General features: G+C 37.2%; 1 protein-coding gene across 1 annotated transcript in view; it reads left to right on the top strand.

Annotated features, from left to right (window-relative positions):
• INPP4B (inositol polyphosphate-4-phosphatase, type II, 105kDa) overlaps positions 1-21,277 on the top strand; it is a 267,071-nt gene that overhangs the window by 152,071 nt on the left and 93,723 nt on the right. The window contains exons 8-11 of the mRNA XM_010008928.1: positions 2,012-2,062; positions 4,830-4,909; positions 14,001-14,112; positions 16,576-16,648. Coding sequence (XP_010007230.1) covers positions 2,012-2,062; positions 4,830-4,909; positions 14,001-14,112; positions 16,576-16,648 — 316 coding nt within the window. The remainder of the gene's footprint in view (positions 1-2,011; positions 2,063-4,829; positions 4,910-14,000; positions 14,113-16,575; positions 16,649-21,277) is intronic.

Here is a 21,277-nt window from a genome sequence, read left to right as displayed (position 1 = left end):
CATACTTTCATATCATGCTAAAACAAGTACACATGTTTTAAAATACTTCCTGAACTGCTTCTGGGTAACAAATGCATCTTTCTTTCTTTCCAGTGATGGAGAGAAAAGTTAATTCTTAAATTTGGTTCATGCATATATATATATTATATATTTAAAAATAGAAAAATATTTTAAAATTAGAAAATGAAAATATTTCACAATCATGTTGGGCCAGATGTTACCTGTTTGAGGTAGCATATAGAACCCAACTTTTTAGCATCTTAAAATTATGTGGAATTTTTAGCCTGGCATTGATACCCCTTCTTTCTCTTAAGAAACAGATCTGCTGTAAGTTATTTCCCCCATTTCCCTAGCACCCAAAAGGGTGAAGCAGGTATCACCCACAAGGAAATATCAGTAATTTTATTTTCATTTGTGACATGAAGTACTTACAGGAAAATTTTAGATATTAATTTTTTTGTTGAAAATTTTGTGCTAGTGTTCCATAGAAAACCAAATGACTTGGAGTTGCTAATGTTATATAAGAGGAAAAGTGTTTGGGCCCTCAGTACATTATTTATAGCATTTTTTTACTATCTTCAGTCTTTGTGGAAAAAAATAAACGTGTTGTCATTGTAAAGAATCACTGGATAAGAGCTGACTAAGTAAAGCTGTGGTTACACTTTGTCATGTCTCTGGTAGATTTTTTGTTGGCCTTTTCTAACAACCTGTATTTTGGATAACAGACAAGTAAAATTTTATTTTTTTTTTTAAAGGGGAATTTGCTTTTGTATAGTAAGTTTCAACTAGAATAAAATAATTGGGACACATTAGAGGGTTTGGGACAAAATGAGTTTTTTGCTGACAGATGTGTGAAATGAGTTTGAGTTTTATTCTGAAATCAAGCCAAAAATTTGTCCTTGGGGGGACTTGCTGTAAATGGATATCTGTTATTTAGGCTAGGTAATTGAACAGATGTGAATGCTCAGTACATGCCTCCCGTGTGTGTTGCTGAAGCTGGCATCCTTTCGCAGCAAGCTAGTCCAATGGGCTGTTTTGGCTCAGGCAGACCACATTAGAGGAGTGTTACAGAGGCTTTCTTAGATTTTTTTTTTTCTATCTTATTTTTACAGTTTTATCAGTTCTCTGTTCTCAAAGAAAGTTCAACAATAAAATTACATGGACACATTACCCTTCCTCCACTCAAAAAAACCCCACAACCCTGTGCAGAATTTTGAGAAATACAGAAGGAAATCAAGTTGTCCCATACTTGTGAAATGGACGTAGTTGCGTACAATAGCAACTCCACCCTTCAGAAAACGCAGGGACAACTGGAATTTCCTTGTGGGAGGGAATGCGGGAACTTTGATAGAATTGTAGAATGGTTAAGGTTGAAAGGTGCCTTAAAGATCATCAGGTTCCAGCCTCCCTGCTGAAGAGCAGGGATGTCTCCCACTAGACTAGCCTAAACAAAGCGTTATCCAACCTTAAACACCTTCTTTCCTTCTGTGGATGTCTACAAATACCTGTCACCTCAAAGATGCTCAGGAAGTGGTAGGAGGACACAGACATACATTGTATGAGACTGGGGGTCAGGATGTCTGTTGCAGATCAACCTGCTAAGGCAAGAACATATTTGGTGAAAATACTTTCTCATGTACTGTGTTCTTTCATTTGTGAAAATTTTGGTTCCAGATAACTCTAAATGAAGAATTCTGGCATTCAAGTTGGACCCAAAGAGTCTGATTTTAGGAAGGGAACAACTGAGCACAACCTTTCTTGCTTTAGAGAATCAGAAAAGCTCACAATGGTAAATAGGTCATGGTGAAAGATTTTCTTCCACAGGAAGAAGAGGATGTTGTGCTTGAATTATTGTTATTAAATTATATATATGTATATAGCTCCCTTTAAATATATCTCCAAAATGTAGAAGGTATGATGAAAAAAATGCATGTGTACTTCTTTTATTCTTATTGGAAAGTAGCAACAAAAACTAGTCTTTCATTTGGCTTTCTTTTTATTCCTCTATCAGGTCCGCACCAGTGTCCTACCTGATCACAAGGACCCAAGAGCAGATATTGGAGTAAGCAATTTTTTTCATTAATCACTTATTTTTTTTTCACCTCATCAACAGACACAGGCACCCAATGAAAAGAAATGGTGTTTTGCCTAGCTACTAAGCAGCAGCTGGGAAGCTTTTTTAATAACAGAAGTTGGGTTAAATGAATAAAAACATCCAAGTAGGATTAATAGTCTCAGTAATTGATATAACCCATTCACCTCTTTTTTTCAAAGTCCTTTTCAAGTGAGATTACCCTGAGGCAAATACAACTATCTAGACTTCCTGCTAGTACCATACAAGCATGAGAGATTGGAATCACATTTTTTCAATGAACCTGGCCTGTCACCTTCTGGTTTTCAGGTGGAGAGTATGAAGTTCCAGTGTAGGGCTTGCCTTTGGGTTTGCCTTAAGAAATTACACTGTTGACATATGGAGGACTTATTTTTCCGTGTAGATCTGCAGAACTTTTGACAGAGGTGTTGGGATGTCATTTCTGGGTCTGAGAAGGCTAGAACCTCCCAGATAATGTGCATGTCTCATGGGGGAGGATAATGTTGGTCCTGCTTTTTTCCTGCTGAAGCTTAGTAAAAGGCCAAACACCACCTAGTGCAGGTATCAGACCTATGTATGCAAACATGTAAAATAACTTAGTTTGGAAATTTTTAGCCTAAGGTCTTGACTTTCCTGCATTACCAGGGTTTCCTTGGCATAGTTTCCAGGTTTTCAGTTAGTTTTTGAAAAAAGCTGTAGCTTGGCAGCAAGTTCAATCTCAGTGAAATAATCAATGTGTTTCAACTTTTCATACAGCTATTACAGAGACTTTTCTCTTCGGATAGCTGAGATTATTCATCAAACTACTCAAGGCACATATCTTAAGATTTATAATTGTTAAGTACCCCACTAGCAAAATCACAGAGGAACATTACTCTGTAATTAGCATTACAGCAGCAGTTCTGTTTAAAGCCTACTTTTCAAGCCTCCCCAAGTCACATGTTCAAAGTTAGATTGGTTTGTAGACTGCCAGTTGAGGCCCCAGGGCAGACTGTACCTAAATCCATGTGGAAAAAACAAGTGTCTGTGTTATTTCCAATTAGGCCCCTTGAACATTAGCATAACTGCCTTCATTTGGGTCATGGATCATTCACATTTTTATTGAATTTTATTTAATTTTGCAAATAACTCATAATTGCATTGTCAGGCAAAGAAAATTTGGTTCTAAATAAACATAACAATACGAAACAGACAAGTTGAATTTTTAAGCCTATAAAGTGATTTGCCTTTAATTTTGTGACCCTGGAGAATTAGATATGACACTCTTAGATGTAACATTCAATAATGGTTAGAGAGTACAATGACCAAAGCTTCTGATTGCATAAGAAAGCCAAGTAGTTGCTTCTTAGCCCTGATCATATGAGGACTCCGATTTACAGTTCCTAGATAGATTTATAGTTCTGTTGTTCTGCAGAAAGGAGCCCCAAGTGACCCAGCCGATATCAGTTCCGTTCCAAATATCCCTCTCCCTCTTTGCAAATGGTAAGGTTGCAAATACAACCTCTAGAATGCCATGCAATGCCAGAACAAAGGCTGCTATATAGCCTTTGTGCTGTGGAATGTGTTCTTATTATACTAAGAAGGATATGCTCTTGTAAGAAGGTAAGTAGTCTGAGCTGACTATGCCACCATGGAGTTTTAGTGAAGAAATGCTGTCATGTTGACGATCTGAAGGATCATAGAACTATCTGTGTGTTCACTCTAGCAAGGCTGTGCATCACTGTGTGTCACACCAGGACGTATCTCATGTAAAAGTACACGTTTCCTTTTGGCAGTGAGAACTGAATGTGATCTTTGCTTGTGCGCCTGTGGTATTTTTCTCTATAGATTTCCTGTAGGCCTCTTTCTTCTTTAATTCCTATTCAGCACTTCCCAGAGATTTCCCTAGACTCTCAGCTTGCATCTTTTTTAACTTTGCTGCTAAAGTGTCAAACAACACGTAAGAAATCTGAGCTTGTGTCATTGAAAGGAAGGAGCCATAACTGATGATGTCATTTACCAACTGGGGACTAGTGTTGGTGCTTAACTAAATTGAGAGTTTGGGTTGAACCGTACGTTTTATATGCAAAAAAACCCTTAGTGTAGATCTTTATTATTAGCATTGGAATACTCAATAACCAGCTGGTCTTCCTGAAGGAAAGCAGGCTGCAGGGATTTTATTGTTTTTAACCATAGGAAGTTACACTTCTTAGTAGCAACAAGTTTATTTTCTCTTGCCCTGAAGAGAAAGTTGCTCTCTGCATTCAGCCTGTGTTGATGCAGAGTAACTTGATTCGTTTTGGGTTTGTATATCCAACAGTATATAGAATTTACCCTAGAATTTTACTTTGCCATTACAATAGCACAGCAGGATTGGTAAAATAAAATCCAACTTCGTGTACTTGTTTTCTTGCGGAAGTTCAACATTATCTTCTGATCTCATTGTAATTTATTCAAAGCAAGTGATATTGAGGTGCATATTTCAAAGACAAATGGATAGAAGATGGCTCTAGACTGTTGTTTTCTTTTCCATTGTTCCCAGGGCAAGAACACAAGATTTGAGCACTGTGCATCAGGATATGAACAAAGCTTAAAAAATAACCAAAAAGCAAAAGCAAATGTGTTTCTTTTCTTCTTTGCACTGTTTTCTTTGTGATGATGTGTGAAGGTGATTTTGATAGGAGGAAAAGTATATTGCAAAGTAATAGTTTTTAGGTATTAAAGAAAAATTTCCAAGTCTTTCTTCTTTGTTTTGTAGCGAAGCTTCCTTGGCTGTACAACTTTTAGAGTAGGAGACTTGGTGAAGTCAAAGGAGCAACAGTTGACCCTTACCCTCAGGTAAGTGTTTTCCTCTAGTGTAAACCGTGTCGAAATAATAACCCATGGCATTTTATGATTGCTGCTTCACTGTGTTTGAAACTTCATATTACTTCAGGTATATTAGATGTCAACTTGAAGTGCTTCTGTTTCTACCATGCACAAAGTAAAAATTAAATACCCATTCTTTAGGCTGGAGCTTGCCTTGTGTCAGATTAGAAAAGGTTAGTCATTTTTTGGTTTGATAACCAAAGGAAGAATTGCAGGGAATTTGAAGTAGGGGTTATTTTCTCTAAGTTTCCTCTCAGTTTTATTCAATGTGTGTTGTTTGAAGGATTAACACTGTCCAGTTTGCTGGTTTGGTTATTAGGCATATTTAAAGACAGTGGCACTAGTGGCTCAAGGCTTCTCATGTGAAAACAGGTGCAGTCTTCTAAACTCTTTGTCACATGCAACAGAACTGAAATGGCATGAGGGACTCATGTACAATTCTAATTAATGACACAGGGTACAAAGCTGCAGGAGGATCAGAAGCAGCATTCAAAAGTGAAGGCTAGGCTGAACAGTTATCTGTTAAAGCTGTGCACCGAGTGAAAAAATTACATTTTCACCCACAATGCTGGCTTGCATGGCTTAAGAGGAATCGTGATAAAAATCAAAACTTTGTGAAGGTTAGGAGAAACCTTTTAGGTGGTGATTTTTGGAGTTTAATTCATTGGACTTTATATAGTGCAGGGATTTCACAGAGCTGATTTTTGCAAGCATGATGGAGGTTTATTTGGGATTACTGGGTAGGTACTGCAAATCTTCACAGAGCAATTGCCTAAACTCGCCTTGTTTCTGCACAGGCAAAATTTTGGGAGGAAAGAAGCTGTGGCTAGGAAAACTGAGACACTGGTATATGTTCTGTCTGAGTTATTGCACATAGGTGCTGCAGAACAGTTGTGTAACATGCTTTATTCTGGGCACATGAAGCCAGCCTTGATTTGGCTGAGGGCCCAAATTATCACCCATTCAGCAATGTTGTGGTGCTGTAACTATGTCAAGGACACTGCATTTCTCTGAAATGGAAACTTACTAAGGTATTACTCTTCAGGAGATGTGGTGAGGTAGCCCTGTGTATTAGAAATTGTTATGAATATCTAGAACTAGACTATAATGATGACAAGGTAGAGTGCATTTGGATCAGAATTAGGGGCAAGGCTGATATCGCTATGGAAGTTTGCTATAGACCTCTTAAACCACGGCACTGAGATGGATGAACTGCTCTATAAATACCTGTGTGAAATCTCAGTCATTTGCCCTTGTTCTTTTTGGGGACTTCAACTTCCCTGATATCTGCTGGAACTACAACACAGCAGAGAGGGAACAGTCCTGGAGGTTCCTCGAATATGTCAAAGATAACTTCATGACACAGCTAGTGAGTGAAACAACCAGGCAAGGTGCCCTGCTAGTCCTTCCCTTTGTCAGCAGGACAGGAGAGGTGACAGTTGGAGGCCATCTTGGGCACAGCAGCCACAAATTGTTCTTACAGAATATCAAGTCATCTCAAGTTCTTTGGGAAAAACTTGGCTTCTCTGATTGACATAATGAAAACTTGATCTGAAAGAATGGCTCTGACAGGTGCCATAAGAATTGACAGGAATGTGAAGTTTCAGAAAAACTGGAGAAGTATTTTGTATCTAACCCATCTAATTTGTAAACAAAAAGTTGAGATGGATAACTTAATAAGCAATAGAAGACAGATTGCCAGCTTGCTTTCAGCTGAACATCTCAGCCTTTTCAGATTTTCTTTTAATTAATATTTTTAGTTTTGTGTATTCTTTTTGTGTGGCTAACACCAGAAGACAAATATTAATACCAATTCAAATAAATGTGCAGATACATTAAATAGTATGTTTCAGTTGGTTGGATTTTTGTTTTTTAAAGAAAAAAAATCTTACCCTTTTAAATGTGAGATTGTTTCCTGATTATGACTATTCAGCAGCACAAAATCAGGAGAAATTATCCACATTTCTTCAATGGTAGCTTAACTGGATCAGACTAGTAATTTAAACTTGCTTTCTTCTAACTGTCCTATTATATTAGTGCCTCTCAAGAGGATAGGGGATGTATCAAGGGCCTTGTCACACCATGCAGTTCTGTTTAATTCTTGTTGATATACTTAGGATGGGAGTTCACCAGGGAGTGCCTGTGATGTAGAGATACCGTTTTGTTAGATCTGAAGTAGAGATTTAAGAATCCGGAAACAGCTCTATGGTGTGCCCTGTAAATATAGATGTAATTTTAGAATCTGATTACGTTCTCACTTGTGTTGTGGGGTTTTCTTCTGCCTTGTCATTGTCTTTCTGAGAAAAAATGTAATATAAGTGTTTGTGAAGAAATACTGTTTTTTTCTCAATTATTTTGTGGAGGGCTGGCTTACATCTACAGCTCCTTACTGTTGGCAAAATGTGCTCTGCTATTTTCTTCTCCCCACCACTGTAACTTAGTAGTGACTAGGGACACTAGTTGTAAACCTCTACAAATGAAGCTTTTATTTTGATTGTCCTTTCTTCTCTATAAAGGTGCCCTAAACTGGGGACTGAGAGTTTATTGTACATGTGTGCCTATATCTAATCATCAAGTCCTGGTTGTAGAATTGTTTCAGTGCTGACAGTGTACACAACTGATGCTGGCAGGGGAATTTAGTTACTGGAGACTTGGGATTGCAGTTTTCAAAACAAAATGTATAAAACCAGACATGCCTTTTATAGGTTTGGATGTTTAATTTTGCAGTGTTTCATGCAATGCCACTTGCTTCCAGCTTTTTCACAGGTTGTGATGCTGAGCAAGATAAAATGTGTTTTTGAATATAACAAAAGCCATATTCAGTAGCAGATTTCTTAATATTGGTTATATGTTGCAGTGTATTCAATTAAAAAAGAAAACAAACATACATCCATTTTGCTTTGTAAATAAGAATTAGGTATACTGATTGCTGTTTTAGTAATTAATATGGATTTACATTTAAAGTTCAGTTTAGAGGAATGTTTGCCATGCCTTTTGAGACGTGTTTTTGCTTGGTTAAGGTCTAAGGCCTTTTGTATAGGGCTAGCAATTATCAGCTGTTTCCCTGTGGTGGTAGCTTGCCCTTTTTCTTTACCTTTGGTTATTTTTTTTCTAGTAACTTGCATATAAGAAGTAGCACAGGAAAAAGATAATGCTCTTTTTACTTTCTGTAAAAAGGCCATTCTCTCTGAGATGCTGCTCTTAGTAGACAGTACAGAAGTGTAAGCTTCTGTAGGCGGCTTCGGTATGAATCACAGAATCCTTCTGGTTGGAAAAGAACTTTCTTTTAAAAGAAGTCCAACCATTAACCTAACTTTACCACATCCAGTGCTAAACCATGTCCCTAAAACTATGGACATACAACTTGGATACTTTGGCCCCTCTAAGCAGCAACTTTACAGCAATGGAGCAAGAGCTAGAATAAAAGTACGTTAATTTTACAGATTATTTGAGAATGTGCCTATGGATACCTGTGAGACATCTGTTCTACAGACATTCTTTAAACATGGCTGTACTTGACCTCTTGGATATCTGTTTGTCTAGTAATTGCTCTATTTAGCTGTCTTATTTTCAGGCAAGACTGAATATATTTCCTTTCAATAAAAGTGCTAAACAAATTATCTTTTTTTTTTTTTTTTTTTAAATGTTCTAAGAAATAACTCCAAGACTCCATTACAGAACAGCCCCTCAACTTCCCTCCCTCCTAAAATTGTCGACCAAGCACCTTGTAGAGCAGTGGGCTGGAAGACATGTAACTGTACTGCAATATGGTAGTTACATTCACAATGCTTAACTAACTAGAAAAAATATGAAAGCAGCACACTTAGGCAGTATTTTACGTACACCTAACTTCCTTAGCAAATGATGAATATAAAATCCTATAAATTTATCTTGTTTTCCTTATAAGAGATAAGTACAAGTCTTCCTACAACTAGTTTTATTTGATCTTTGTTCTGAATTGTTCTTGGCTGCTTCATGTCATGTCATCCACCACAGGAAGCAGGACAACAACATCTTGTCTTTATAAGCCAAGGGAATCTCCCATACAGGTCAGGTGAAACTTTTTTTCACATGAAGCATACACTGAAATAATAAAAACTGAGAATGAATTCAACATCTTTCTAATTTACCTTAGAATACAACAGAATGTTAGTTATCAATGGGCTTGTTTCAAAACTGCACTGATTGCAATAAGATCCATTGTGAATTCATAGAATTAAACATTTCTATGCAAGTACAATAGTTTTTTGCTTGCATATTTCAAAATTTATTGCATCAGGAGATAAAATGATGACAGTCTGTATGTTAGTCTGTACTAATTGTATGCTTTGTTTATTATGCACTGGAGAAAGGGGCAGCCTCCTAGACCAAAAGTCATCAAGTTTGCTTTCCAGGCAGTCACTTGCTTTGTCATTATAATTAACATAGCTATAGCAATACACAGTCTGCTACTCGTTTTCTTAAGTCTTTTTTTTTTTTTTTTTTAAGAAAGATATGGCCATGGGAACCAATTAGCAGTCCTAAATTTGCATATTCAACATGCAACAATAAGTCTGCATTGGAGGCAAACAGCTGCTATTCTCAGTCCATCTAGCTCACCTGCTTTTCCTCTGCTAGCTTCTTATCTTCTTTCTCTCTGAATGCCTGGGTCAACCCTTTCTTGCCAGAAGTACTAATGTGGGCACATATTCCTGCTGCTAGTGATAGTGCTGGCTGGGTCCTTCCCTTGCATTTGGGAACTGCTGCTGACCTCCTGGTCCTTGGGATGGTAAGGAAATCGGTGTGTAATAAATTTAAAATTAATACCCAGAGCATTAATAAGTGAGTTTTTAAACGTGAACAGATTTCATGGTGGCTTCAAAAGTCTCTGGGTTTGGCTCAGCAAATAGAACAATAATGTTGCTTTTATTACAGAAGTATTTACCTATAAGTTCAAAACGTAGTGTTCCAAAATTCCTAGTGTCCACTAGGAATCACCTCCCCAAGGTTCATCAGAAGATGGATCCTTGGTGACTCCAACTTATTTGTGTACCATTGGAGCATTATGGCTGCAGGAGGTGGAGTGAGCATTGCAGAATGCAGTCATGTTAAACTGAGTAGTAAAGGATAAACTGAAGCATTGCCAGCTGTGCTGCTGATGCCTGTGTCCTGGGATACTGAATTTTGAATCTGGCTTAGAAATCACTCTTTGTCTCATTTTAATTGGTTGTATTCCGAATTCAGTTACTCTGTGGATAGGTATGAGGCAATTAGTGCTCATTGTCCCCAGCTGCTGAAAAAATGTAGCAGTTTTCCAGCTCTATAAGTCAGCTAGAATTTGGGACATTTATGGGTTTCATCGCATTTAAAAAAAATAAATTAAAAAGAAATATTAAAATTGCTGTATTGCCCATGATCCATTGTCCTCTGGGTCTATAGTATCTCTTGTCTCATGACTGTAAACAATTTGATGCAAGGACAGTCTTCACTGCACCATGTGAGTGCAGAGGGGCGCTTTTCAACTTTATTAAACTACTTCAAATTCTATCTTAATGCATTATGAGGTATCCAAAAACTGATTAATTACTCTCCTGATGCTCTGTTGAACAGTGTGTGTGAGATTGTCTCCTCTGTCCAGGCAAATGTCATGCAGTGTATGCGTATATGTGTGTGCTTGAGCAATACTGCTTCTGTTAGTGCAATGTAAAATACTTATACATTTGTATCTTGTTTAACTGTCATCACTTGGCCTTTTTAATTTTTCCCACATTACTTCTGTTTCTCACTTTAATTTTTTTTTCAACAAAATTTCAATCTCATGATGTTGCTTCAAAGTTTTCAATGTGTGACATGTCTGCTCAAAGGCTGTCGTGCACCAGTGATATTTTAAATTCACAGTGTCTGACACAGCTAATGGTGGTTTCTCCCAGGATGTTTATAAAGCTCTTTGTTGATTTGTGTGCCTGTAGCACACAAAATAAACTTTGAGGTTTTTGTTTTTTTAAAATTTTGTTTTCCAATTTCCATGTGGAAAGTTAAGGGAAATGGTGGAAGGAATGCAACAGTCCCACTATTTAGTTTTTACTTTGTTGCATTGACTTCTCCTGGAGACACTGTATGTTTCAGATTGTAATATTACATGTATATTAGACCAAAAGAGGATTGATTTTTGAGAAGGAAATAATTGGAAAAAAAAGTATATAAAGTAAAATTATAAATCACGTTATTTAAACATGTATGGGGAAAGCTTTCAAATACATGTTAGTGCTCATGCAGGCAAGCAGTGCAGTGCTTACAGCTGTACTGAGGCCAAGCCCCTAAGAACAGCAACAAGGACGAATGTTTAGTGTTCTAAAGAAAGGGAGACAAGGACTGAGAAAGTGTGACTGGCATTTCCATTTTTATATTACTTTATTCAAGCAACATGCCTCATTGAAAGAAAATGGCCTGAAGCTGCACCAGGGGAGGTTGAGACTGGATATTAGAAAGGATTTCTTTACCCAAAGAGTGGTTGGACAATGGAACAGGCTGCCCAGGGAGACGGTGGCATCACCATCCCTGTAAGTGTTTAAAAGAAATGTAGATGTACTGCTTAGGGACATGATTTAAGCACTGAATAGGTAGATTAGGTTATGGTAGGGGGATTTAGGTTATGGTTGGAGTTGATGATCTTCAAGGTCCCTTCCAACCAGGATGATTCAGTGATTCTATGATTCAATTGCCTTGTATCAGTTCATTTGCAAATGAGCTGTTTTGCTCAATGCTTGCTTATGCTCTTAATTTACCCTGATGCAATTTAAAATCAGATCTGTTTTATGTAGGTCAGTCACAAACTTGCAGGTCTACTTTGGCCTCAGAAAAATGGGTTCACTAAAAGAGGATGGGAAGGATTTATTTTACTTCTGTCAATTAATGAAAAGTCAAATTAATGCAAGGTTTTCCTTACAGACCAAGATAACAGTAAAGTGGTTTTGTATGTTTAAGCCACTCTGATAATGAGGTCATCCACTTGACACCTTTATTAGGAAAAGTTAAGCTGTTGAAAACTTTCAATGCACATTTACTTTGATTTATAAATGTATATGTTATTTGCTAACAAATGCCATATTCCTTTTTTCCTTGGTTGTTGAGGTAGCCTAGTTTGCATGCTGGTTTGACACAGGAAAGAGAAAAATGAAGTAAAACCACTAAGCTGTAGCTCAGGGGAATGTTCTTCATTCAGAAGACACTTAACTTGTTCTTATGCATTTCCAAGTTACGTATTTTTTTGCTCATAAACACCCTTTGGACATTGAGCCCTTCTTTTTCATTACTTTTGTATACTTTATTAATTAATATAGACTTTTTGGTTGCAAGGCTTTCTGGAATTGGTTCATTTTTAATTGTTTTTTTTTATTGTCATTAACTAATTTGGCTTAGAGCAAATGAAGTAGTGACATTTGATATATGAACAATTATGTATTTTTCAAGGTTTTATATTAGAATATGTTTAATTTGTATAGTTATGAGTTCATTCTACTGACTTGCCTATTTAAAGCATAATGGTTTGCAACCACAGTAATTATTTAAATTTGAAGCTTGAGGATAGCTATATTTTGAGACTCCACTGTAAAAAAAAATATGAAATTTTTGGGTTAGTTTGATAAATAAGTATCCATGCCTGAGAAGATTAATGTATGTGCTTAACTTCAGTCAGTGCGAAGGGCTGGCGTACTCTCAGTTAATTACGGCCTTATGCTGTGTGCAGAAATGCAGATTATATAAATGGTGGGAGATGTAGGCAAAGATGGGGCCCTCCTGCCTGTGACCAAGCAGTCTGGGAGAGCCAGCGCAAGGCTGAGGGAAGGCAGCAGGGCAGCGCTGAGCTGGGCCCACCCCTGCCATTGCTGCCGCGACGCTCGGGGCTTCCCAACGCCTGGGAACCGGGCGGGAACCGGCCGTGCTGCACCCGCCCGTAGCTCCCTGGCGGTGGCTGTGCTGGCAGGTTGGCACTGGGACGGCAGTCTGTCTGCTGGTTGGTGAAACGAGGAAAAGGGGCCTTGGGAGGTTGTTCCTTTCTTTGCTGCCATCATACGAGGAGTTCTAGAAGGGTGTCTGCGCTTAGGAGCGATGCCCATCTACAAGGAGGGCCAAAAGGAGGACCTGGGGAACTCCAGGCCTGTCAGTCTGACCTTGCTGCCAGAGGAGGTCATGGAGCAGGTAATACTGAGTGCTATCACATGGCATGTACAGGACAACCAGGCAATCAGGCCCAGTCAGCATCGATTTATGAAAGGCAAGTCCAGCTTAACTAACTTTATCTCCTTCTTTGACAAGGTGACCCACTTAGTAGATGAGGGAAAGGCTGTGGATGCTGTCTACCTAAACTTTAGTAAAGCCTTTGACACAATTTCTCTCAGCTTTCTCTTGGAGAAACTGGCTGCTTATGGCTTGGACTGGTGTCTGCTTTGCTGGGTAAAAAACTGGCAGGATGGCCAGGCCCAAGAGTTGTGGTGAATGGAGTTAAATCCAGCTGGTGGCCTGTCACAAGTGGTGTTCTCCATTATTAACACTATTAACTTTTTAATATATTAACTTCTAACTGAATCTGTTATTCTTTCTTTCCTTTCCTAAAATTCAACTGTTCAGATTAAGCCAGAGGAGACAGACTGTGCCATTAATCTTGGTGTTTTGCTACTAGTGAAAGCTTAAAAACTTTTAGTATCCATTTGGAGTTTAAAACTCTTGCTTCTTCCAAAAGGTAGTGAGCAATACTCTTTGTTTGCAGATACAAATCTGAATTGCTATTTATTTTTGCCTGATTAGAAGTAAACTGTCTGCAGAAATTAAATTAAGAAATTCACCTGGAACTATGTTATCTTCTCAAATATAGTTAAAGAAATTGGACTTATTCTGAATAATTACACTGTGGAGGGATTGCAAAATGAAAGTGATATTGAAATTAGTTTCATTATTTTGGATCAGCAGGAGGTTTATTAATATACTGAGCGTGTCCTTTCTTTGCACATTTAGTTAGGAAACAAAGCAGTAAGATTGTTGTGTGATACTGCAGGTGACTCAATGTCATGATGTTTTTTTCCAGGACTTCTGATGGTGGAAAGACAGTTGGTACCATTGAAGTCAATCTTGTGAAGATGGGAGAGCTAGAGGATGGGGAAACAGACAACATTGAAACAGACGCCCAGGATCAAAAGGTAGAAACTCACTTCTTGGCACAAAGTTAATTAGAATGATCAGCTGTACCAAGTGTCTAAATTACTAATTCCAAATTGGGTTAAGGATTTAATTAAAAAATTCTGCAATCAAGTGGTTTCTACATTTAATCTTCCTAAACTAAAAATAATTTTTCATGAAAATGTACAAGGTAATACTCTGTTCTTGGTTTCCAAGTCCCTCCCCTCCTTTAGTAAAAAAGGAACTGATTTTGACTTCAACTGACCGTATTTAATCACTTCTGATACAGAACCAAACCAAAGCAAAAAAACACCAAAACCAAAACCTGTGTATAGAGATGCTATAAAATCTGACTTCTTTTTCCCTTGGATGGTTCCTCTGTTTTCTGCCCTTGAAATCCTATTCATGTGGATTTTTATGTGCAATGTCTGCCCACAAAACTGAAAGCCTGGAAAGAATGACAGGCAAACCAAAGAAGAGGTGAATCCCCTTGCAAAAGAGCAGGTTCAGCTGCATTTCATGGGAGCATGCAGGGGTGGGGAAGATCAACAGGAGGGATGGCAACAGCAATGGGACCTCAGAGTGCTAGCATAGGGCAGTGTTGAGCAGAGGGTGTATGTAGAGATTCTGAGTTGGGGTGTTCATGGTGTGGGTTGAGAGGAAGGACAAGAGAAGCTTAGAAAGAGCAAAAATACTCTAAAGTAGGCAGGTTGTTGCAGGTAGAAGTGGCAGAGACTGAAGGTGATATGGGGGAAGTGGATTTGAGAGTAATGGAGAACTGAAGGAGGGAGAGAGGAACAGATGGGCTGTCTCTATGATTATGGCAGGTTTGAGCTTGGGATGGATTCAGAAATGACTGCTCAGAGTGAGGAAATCAGGGTTTGAATGACCTGCAGTTAATAAAAAGGTCTGTTTAGCTGGGTCCCTGGCTGATACCAACTGAAGTACCTGTGTAGAGTTGCCTTCTCCTGGTATTTCTGCTCTGCTGCCCCGTTCTTGCTGACAGAATTTTTACAGCCCTGATACTATGGTGTACTGGTATATACTATAATGTATTCTGCACTTTATGGAAAAAAGCCACAACAAACAACTTCAGATAATGCTACAAGGAATGTAAAATACCGCAATTTTTATTTTTTATTTAAAAGTAACATATACAAATGTATTTTTTGAGAAAAGGGCATAATTCTGAATATCTTTTTTTTTTGCTCAGCCAAAACATTCCACTTTTGGACCAACCTTTGGAGAGAGATTTTACACTTCTTTTTTCATCATTCTTTTCAAAGGACTTCAACACTTTTAAAACACTGCACCAGTGGGACCAGTTCTGACAAAGCCAACAAATGCTGGGAAATATTTCCAGTTTTGTACTTCCACAAGATATACAACGTGAACTGTTTTTTCAGCCTTCTCTTTCATTTTGTTTTTATTCCATTTTAGAATGTGGAACAAGACTTCTCACAGTTATTTGAGATGTAATTAATAAGCTGTGTCCAGCTTGGGGGAGCCAGAAGGTTTTACTAGCATCTTTCTAGGAGTTTCTAATACTTATCAAGAAAGACTAACCTTGTGACAATGTTTTCTGTGGTCTTTAAAGGAGTTCTTAGTTTTTATGGATTAGTTGCATCTTGGTGTTGCATCACAGAGTCTTAGTTTAGGTGTTCATAGTGAAGATGGAATTGTGAAAATGTAGATTTACTGAATTACTTCTAAGCAACAAGATCTTAATTACATTTGCTAACTCATTAGAGAAACTGCATGCAGGGAATTAGTCCCTCATGGAAGACTAATGTGATATATAAATTCAATCTGAGATATCAACTGGAAGAGAGTACATCATGTCTTGCTCTTTGCTTCAGGTTGTGCAACAAAACATGTATAAACTGGGGAAGCCCTGGGAGCAGACCTCTCTATCACCTTTGGAAGCTGTTTTGTTTTTTCTGACTGCGGGGAGGAAAAACATTAATTTACATCCTAGTGCATTTAACATAGGTTTATACATGTTGATTTTTCCATAAACTTTTTATACATTTATATGCTAATCTTATCAGAGAAATCTTCCAGTTCACGTGTAAACAAATTCCTTCAATCACAAACAGCAAGCACATTTTACAGACTTTTTGTGGTTCCTGCTTTTTCCTTGTTTAAAAATTCATGGAGTACTTTGCTGACACTGTGAATATGAAAACTGCCTTGTCAAAAGAATCCTCTCTGAAAGCAGAGAACTTGTCAAACGTTGTTTTATCTTCTGCCACTCTGTTGGTAAGAAATCTGTTTTATTATGGAATAAGCAATCATATTTTGCCATTTTCACTGCTGTAATTCTGATTGTGTTACAGTATATTTGAACAGAAGTACAAAGATAAAAATGTGCATTATAATTAAAGGTTGGAATGTTATATTATTTCAGTCTGCTATTTTTAAACCACTTCCTTGTAATACCTGAACGTGTTACATGTGGTACATCTGTGTTTCTTTTGTAGTGTGTGTTGGTTCGTGAATGCACAGCCACTGACGGCCTAAGTGGCAAAGACAACTTGCCTTCATTAAACGCGGGTAAGTATTCTGACACCCATTAAAGATGACTGTTGCAATGCTGTATCAGATCCTGAATATATCACGAAGATTTCACTAAGGCTCTTCAAATGATGCACAATTTTTAAAGTTTATTATGTCAATGTTTTATACATATTGATAGTATCGTTTTACTGAGAAATCTTTCCGGCATGTCAATTATGCTTTCTCAAGCAGTGCTGAGACCTCCCATTCCTACATCTTTACTGTTCAATGATTTTCAATTCTGTCAGTGACTTCAGTGGGCATGGAATTAACCTTACTATGTTTATTCTTTTAAAGTAATTATGCCTTATTTGCAACCAAATACCCTAGAGAATTAATCTCTCTCATAGCTGATGACATGACCATTTCAATTATGATCTGGAAGCTATGTGTTCTAAAATGAAGAAAGCTGTTGGCAAGGCATTCTCAATTCTGGGTCAACTCTGAGCTTGAGTGTACGGCGTTGAATAGATCTATTTCACTTTCGTTATACTGAGAAATATTACATGCTGATATGCTGCACTGTAAAAGTTTTATTAGCCCAAGTTTATGAATCTCCACTACTCTGCTGTAACAATGTCACAAATAAGTTATATGGGTCATCTGAAACCACAGTGCTGTCAAGAATTCTGTGTATTTGCTGCATACAGTTGAAATGTTTCTGAAGTTTTGAAACCTTTTGAAACCTTTTAAAACCTTTACTGAAATGTTTTCGTATTACTTCACTGATAGGACAGGAGAGTTATTAGAGTAGCTTTGTGGTCTAAAGGAGGTGCTAGAAACCTCAAAAAAAAATTTTCCCTGTATGTATGAATGCTGTAATTTATTTATTCTGTCATTTGTTGAGACTATATGAGAAGCAAGGGAACAAAATTTCTTTAGAACTGCCATTACTTTTCATTGTTTCAATGTGAAAGTAGATAATGTTTGTGGAAAATAATTGCATTGAGAATTACTAAATGCACAGGGAATACATGTGGCTCTGGAAATTCTGGAACTGAAAATAGTTGGAGGCAGAGAGAATATCTTGCACCTCTACATATTTATTTATCCTGGAGACAAGATACAGAGCCAGTTGAACAATTTCATCTAGCTTAGTGCAGCTGCTCTTTGATTCTGTATGTCATCCAGATAAATGGATCTTACAGAAATGACATTTCTGTTCAAATAAAATGTTACTGATTTTTTTTTTCGAGTGGTTGCCTCCATTGGGTAGGTTTGATTGGGATTTTTTGTTGTGGTGTTTTTTGTTGTTTTGGGGTTTTTTTTGCATGAGGAAATGCTGTAGTTTGGGGAATGTGCTTTGTTGGAACTGTTGGAACTTCCAAAGCAGATGTCAGTTTTATGAATAATGAAGTTTAAATCATTTTTTTGTATTTACATGTGATTCTACAGTATATCTAGACATCACTTAGCATTTCTCTCATGTACGAATATACAACATCAACCCCAAACCCCCAGCCTACCCAGCATGACTAGGATTTATAACATCAAACACAATGGAGGATTCTTTTGCCATTTTTTGTTTTTGGGAAGAGCAGAACTGCAGATGCATACATAAGTAATGAAACCAGGCAGGATATTGGAAAGAGTTTTCAGTCATAGGAAGTTTGTTCTAATAAATACTTACTCTTCAGTCTGTTTCCTGTACTTGTCACTTCCTCTTCACACTCCAGCACTGCCTTCACTTCCCTACTGACATCTGGCACCAGTTCCAGGTTTTGTTAGTCCCACTCTTTTTGTTAAATTTCCAATATCTTAGGAATTTTTAGCTCTCCTTTTATACTCTCAGCCTCTTTGCCCTTCTAGTCAGACTTCTTCCCCAGCATGCTTCCATGACTGGGCTTCATGTGGATCAGAGATCTTTGTATTGCCTGGAGACTGGCTTTCTCATATGGGTGACAATGTTCCCTTTCAGTGTATTGTATCACACACTAGCTCTGCCCAAAAACATATTTATCTACTCTGAACAAATGACATGTGCATGGTTTTGTCAGTACTAAAAGCTGGGAATGATGAATTTTCAGTAAAGGTAGACTCTTGGTGTGTGTACGAGGTGTGAACTTCAAGTTTTGAGTTTTTACATGCTGAGATTTCTTTCCCAAGGCTTAGGTCATTGTCAGATCTGGGTGGATTGCCATGGATATGGTAATACACACATCTCTGTGAAAAGTATACTCTCATAATTCAGTATTATAAAGCACACACTGTCTATTGCAGATTTCTGCCCTCATTCTGTGTAGCTGGACTGTGTTAACTGAAAATTTTGGAAGATAATCTGTTTAAGCCATACAAATTTCATTGTGGCAAAATTAGAGGCAATAAAAAATAAAGACTGAAGGGAAAGGAACAACATCAGTAATGTGTTTGAAGTATATTACAGGCAACCTGATAACACTGACAATTGCCTTTACTGCTTTCCATACTGTGTACATAGCTATCTACAGCACAGTATATTCATTACATATGTATATGTATTTAGTACACATGTATATTGTAAAGATTGCTTATTCTTTCCATCTCATGTTGTTTATCAAGCACTTAAAACTATGAAACTGAAGAAATAACCTTGTGTGAATCTTTAGGCCTGTAGACACAGGTGCACATAGGCATTCTTCTGAAATTTAAATCTTAATATACGGAACTTGCAGCCCTCAAGTGAGTTATGAGGTACTTACTGAGTGAGCGGAATTAGTATCATATTTCAGAGAGGCTTATCACTATTCTATTTATACCCCAAGAGATTGAATTTGTATATCTCAAAATTCAGTTATTTCTTTGTAAAACTGGAGAGTTTTCCAGTTGTTTGGATGTGAAGGGTTTTTGCATGGAATAAAAAGCACAGAGGACATGAAATTTAAAAATGAGAATGTCCAAATTAAGGATGGTAAAACAGGTTGCTTTCTTTTCAGTTTCACACTATAGAGCAAGAATGTTAAGTAGTTTTGCCTCTTTTTAAAAACAGCAGTTCATCTGGATTATTTTTTTTTCCAGTGTCTTTCATGATCACTGTCTAGATGCAGGAAGGATTACCTTTCTGACACTTCTGCTCATTTTAATAACTACTTTTTATAAAAGCCAAATCTAGTCTTGCTATTCTTACTGTCTATGTGGTTTTACATGCATTCTGAATTTCTTTTTTAGACAACTTGATGTAATAATATTAGAAAGCAATTATTGTTGTAATTTGAAAAGAAAATACATCTGAGATTTTGACAGAATCACGTGACTTCATTAGTTCTATTTATGAGAAAACCATCAAGTATTGTGCAGCTCTTATTACCAATATCAAGCTTTAGCAATGCTGTAAATGGGAATTATTTGGATTCCTTGTGAAAACAAGAACTCCCAGGCTCTTTCCTGAGTTTTAAATGAAATTTTCTTCATAAACCACTGGAGAAATGTTTTGGCCATTTTTTAAAACTTGCAACACTCTAGAGATTATCCTTATCTGAAAATTCAGACTTAGAAGTAGCACCTGAGGAGTGGGTCAATATTTCTAACAATGATGAAAGTCACAACTTTGGATCCACATTTCTCCAAGTGATTCCTGGCCTCCTTTTCCATCATGCTGCAATCCCACTGTTTGTTTTTTCTTTAGTTATGTTTTTGTCTGTGTGATCATGGTGATGATGATGGTAGTAGGGAGACTGGAAAGAATGAATTGTGGAGCTGCATAAGGTTTTCACAGACAGATGTGAGGTTTTGAATGTAATAGATTCTGACTGCAAAAGTGCTGTTCTTAGAAAAACATCCTTTGATAACTTCTTAGAAAGTAGATATGAAAAAGTAAAACAGAAAAGAACCTTTGGTGTCTGAGGCATTGTAATTTGAAATGTCCTGGTGAAAAGTAGTGGCCTGCTTCCTCTTGAACAGGAGGCACTGCAAAAAAAAACAAAACCAAAACGTATCCAGAAACTTTCCAAACAAAAAATCCCCAAAACAACACACAATTATAGTCTGTTTGGGAAGTTTCTGTTTAAGGGTTAATCTGAATTAGGCCTTATTTTCTTGGGCTCTCCCTCACACCTGAAGGTCGTCATTCTCTGTCTTGTTAATGGGAGATGATTGCTATCATGTGTCTGCTTAGTGGACTGACAGAGGCTTTCAATATTATTGACAAAACTGATTTTGTTAATTAGAAGAGTCTCAACAAAAGAAGAGGAAAATAGGAAACCATGACAGTGTATGTTTTAATTAAATAATATAATAAAGCACACTTGACTAAGTTGATCATAGCCACAGGGCTTGGAAATGCTATTTTTTGTAGTGGACAAAACGTAAGACTGTGTGATGAGGATTCTCAAGCTGCAAAATGTGTGTAAAGATGCTTGGAAATAGAGGTATTTTGGGTGTTCCGAGTAAACAAAAATTGTTGTTATTCATATGCCATAGCTAACAATCTTCTATTAGGATTATTTCATAACAGTAGGTCAGAATTTAATTTTTGTAAGTAAAATCACTAATAAAGGCAAAGTTATTCTAAGAAGACTCCCTGTTTCCTGGTTAATGATTAGAAATGTTGGTAGAGTGATGGGAACAGAAAGCAATACATCTGCATTTACTTAAATATAATTATTTACAACATTCCTTTCTTTATGAGTTGCTCGCAACCATTTTATTAGT

The sequence above is a fragment of the Chaetura pelagica genome, unplaced genomic scaffold, assembly GCF_000747805.2.
Source record: "Chaetura pelagica isolate M959 unplaced genomic scaffold, ChaPel_1.0 scaffold221, whole genome shotgun sequence".
NCBI classification, from domain to species: Eukaryota; Metazoa; Chordata; class Aves; order Apodiformes; family Apodidae; genus Chaetura; species Chaetura pelagica.
Note: the sequence above shows the minus strand (reverse complement) of the source record. Positions and strands in the feature narration are given on the sequence as shown.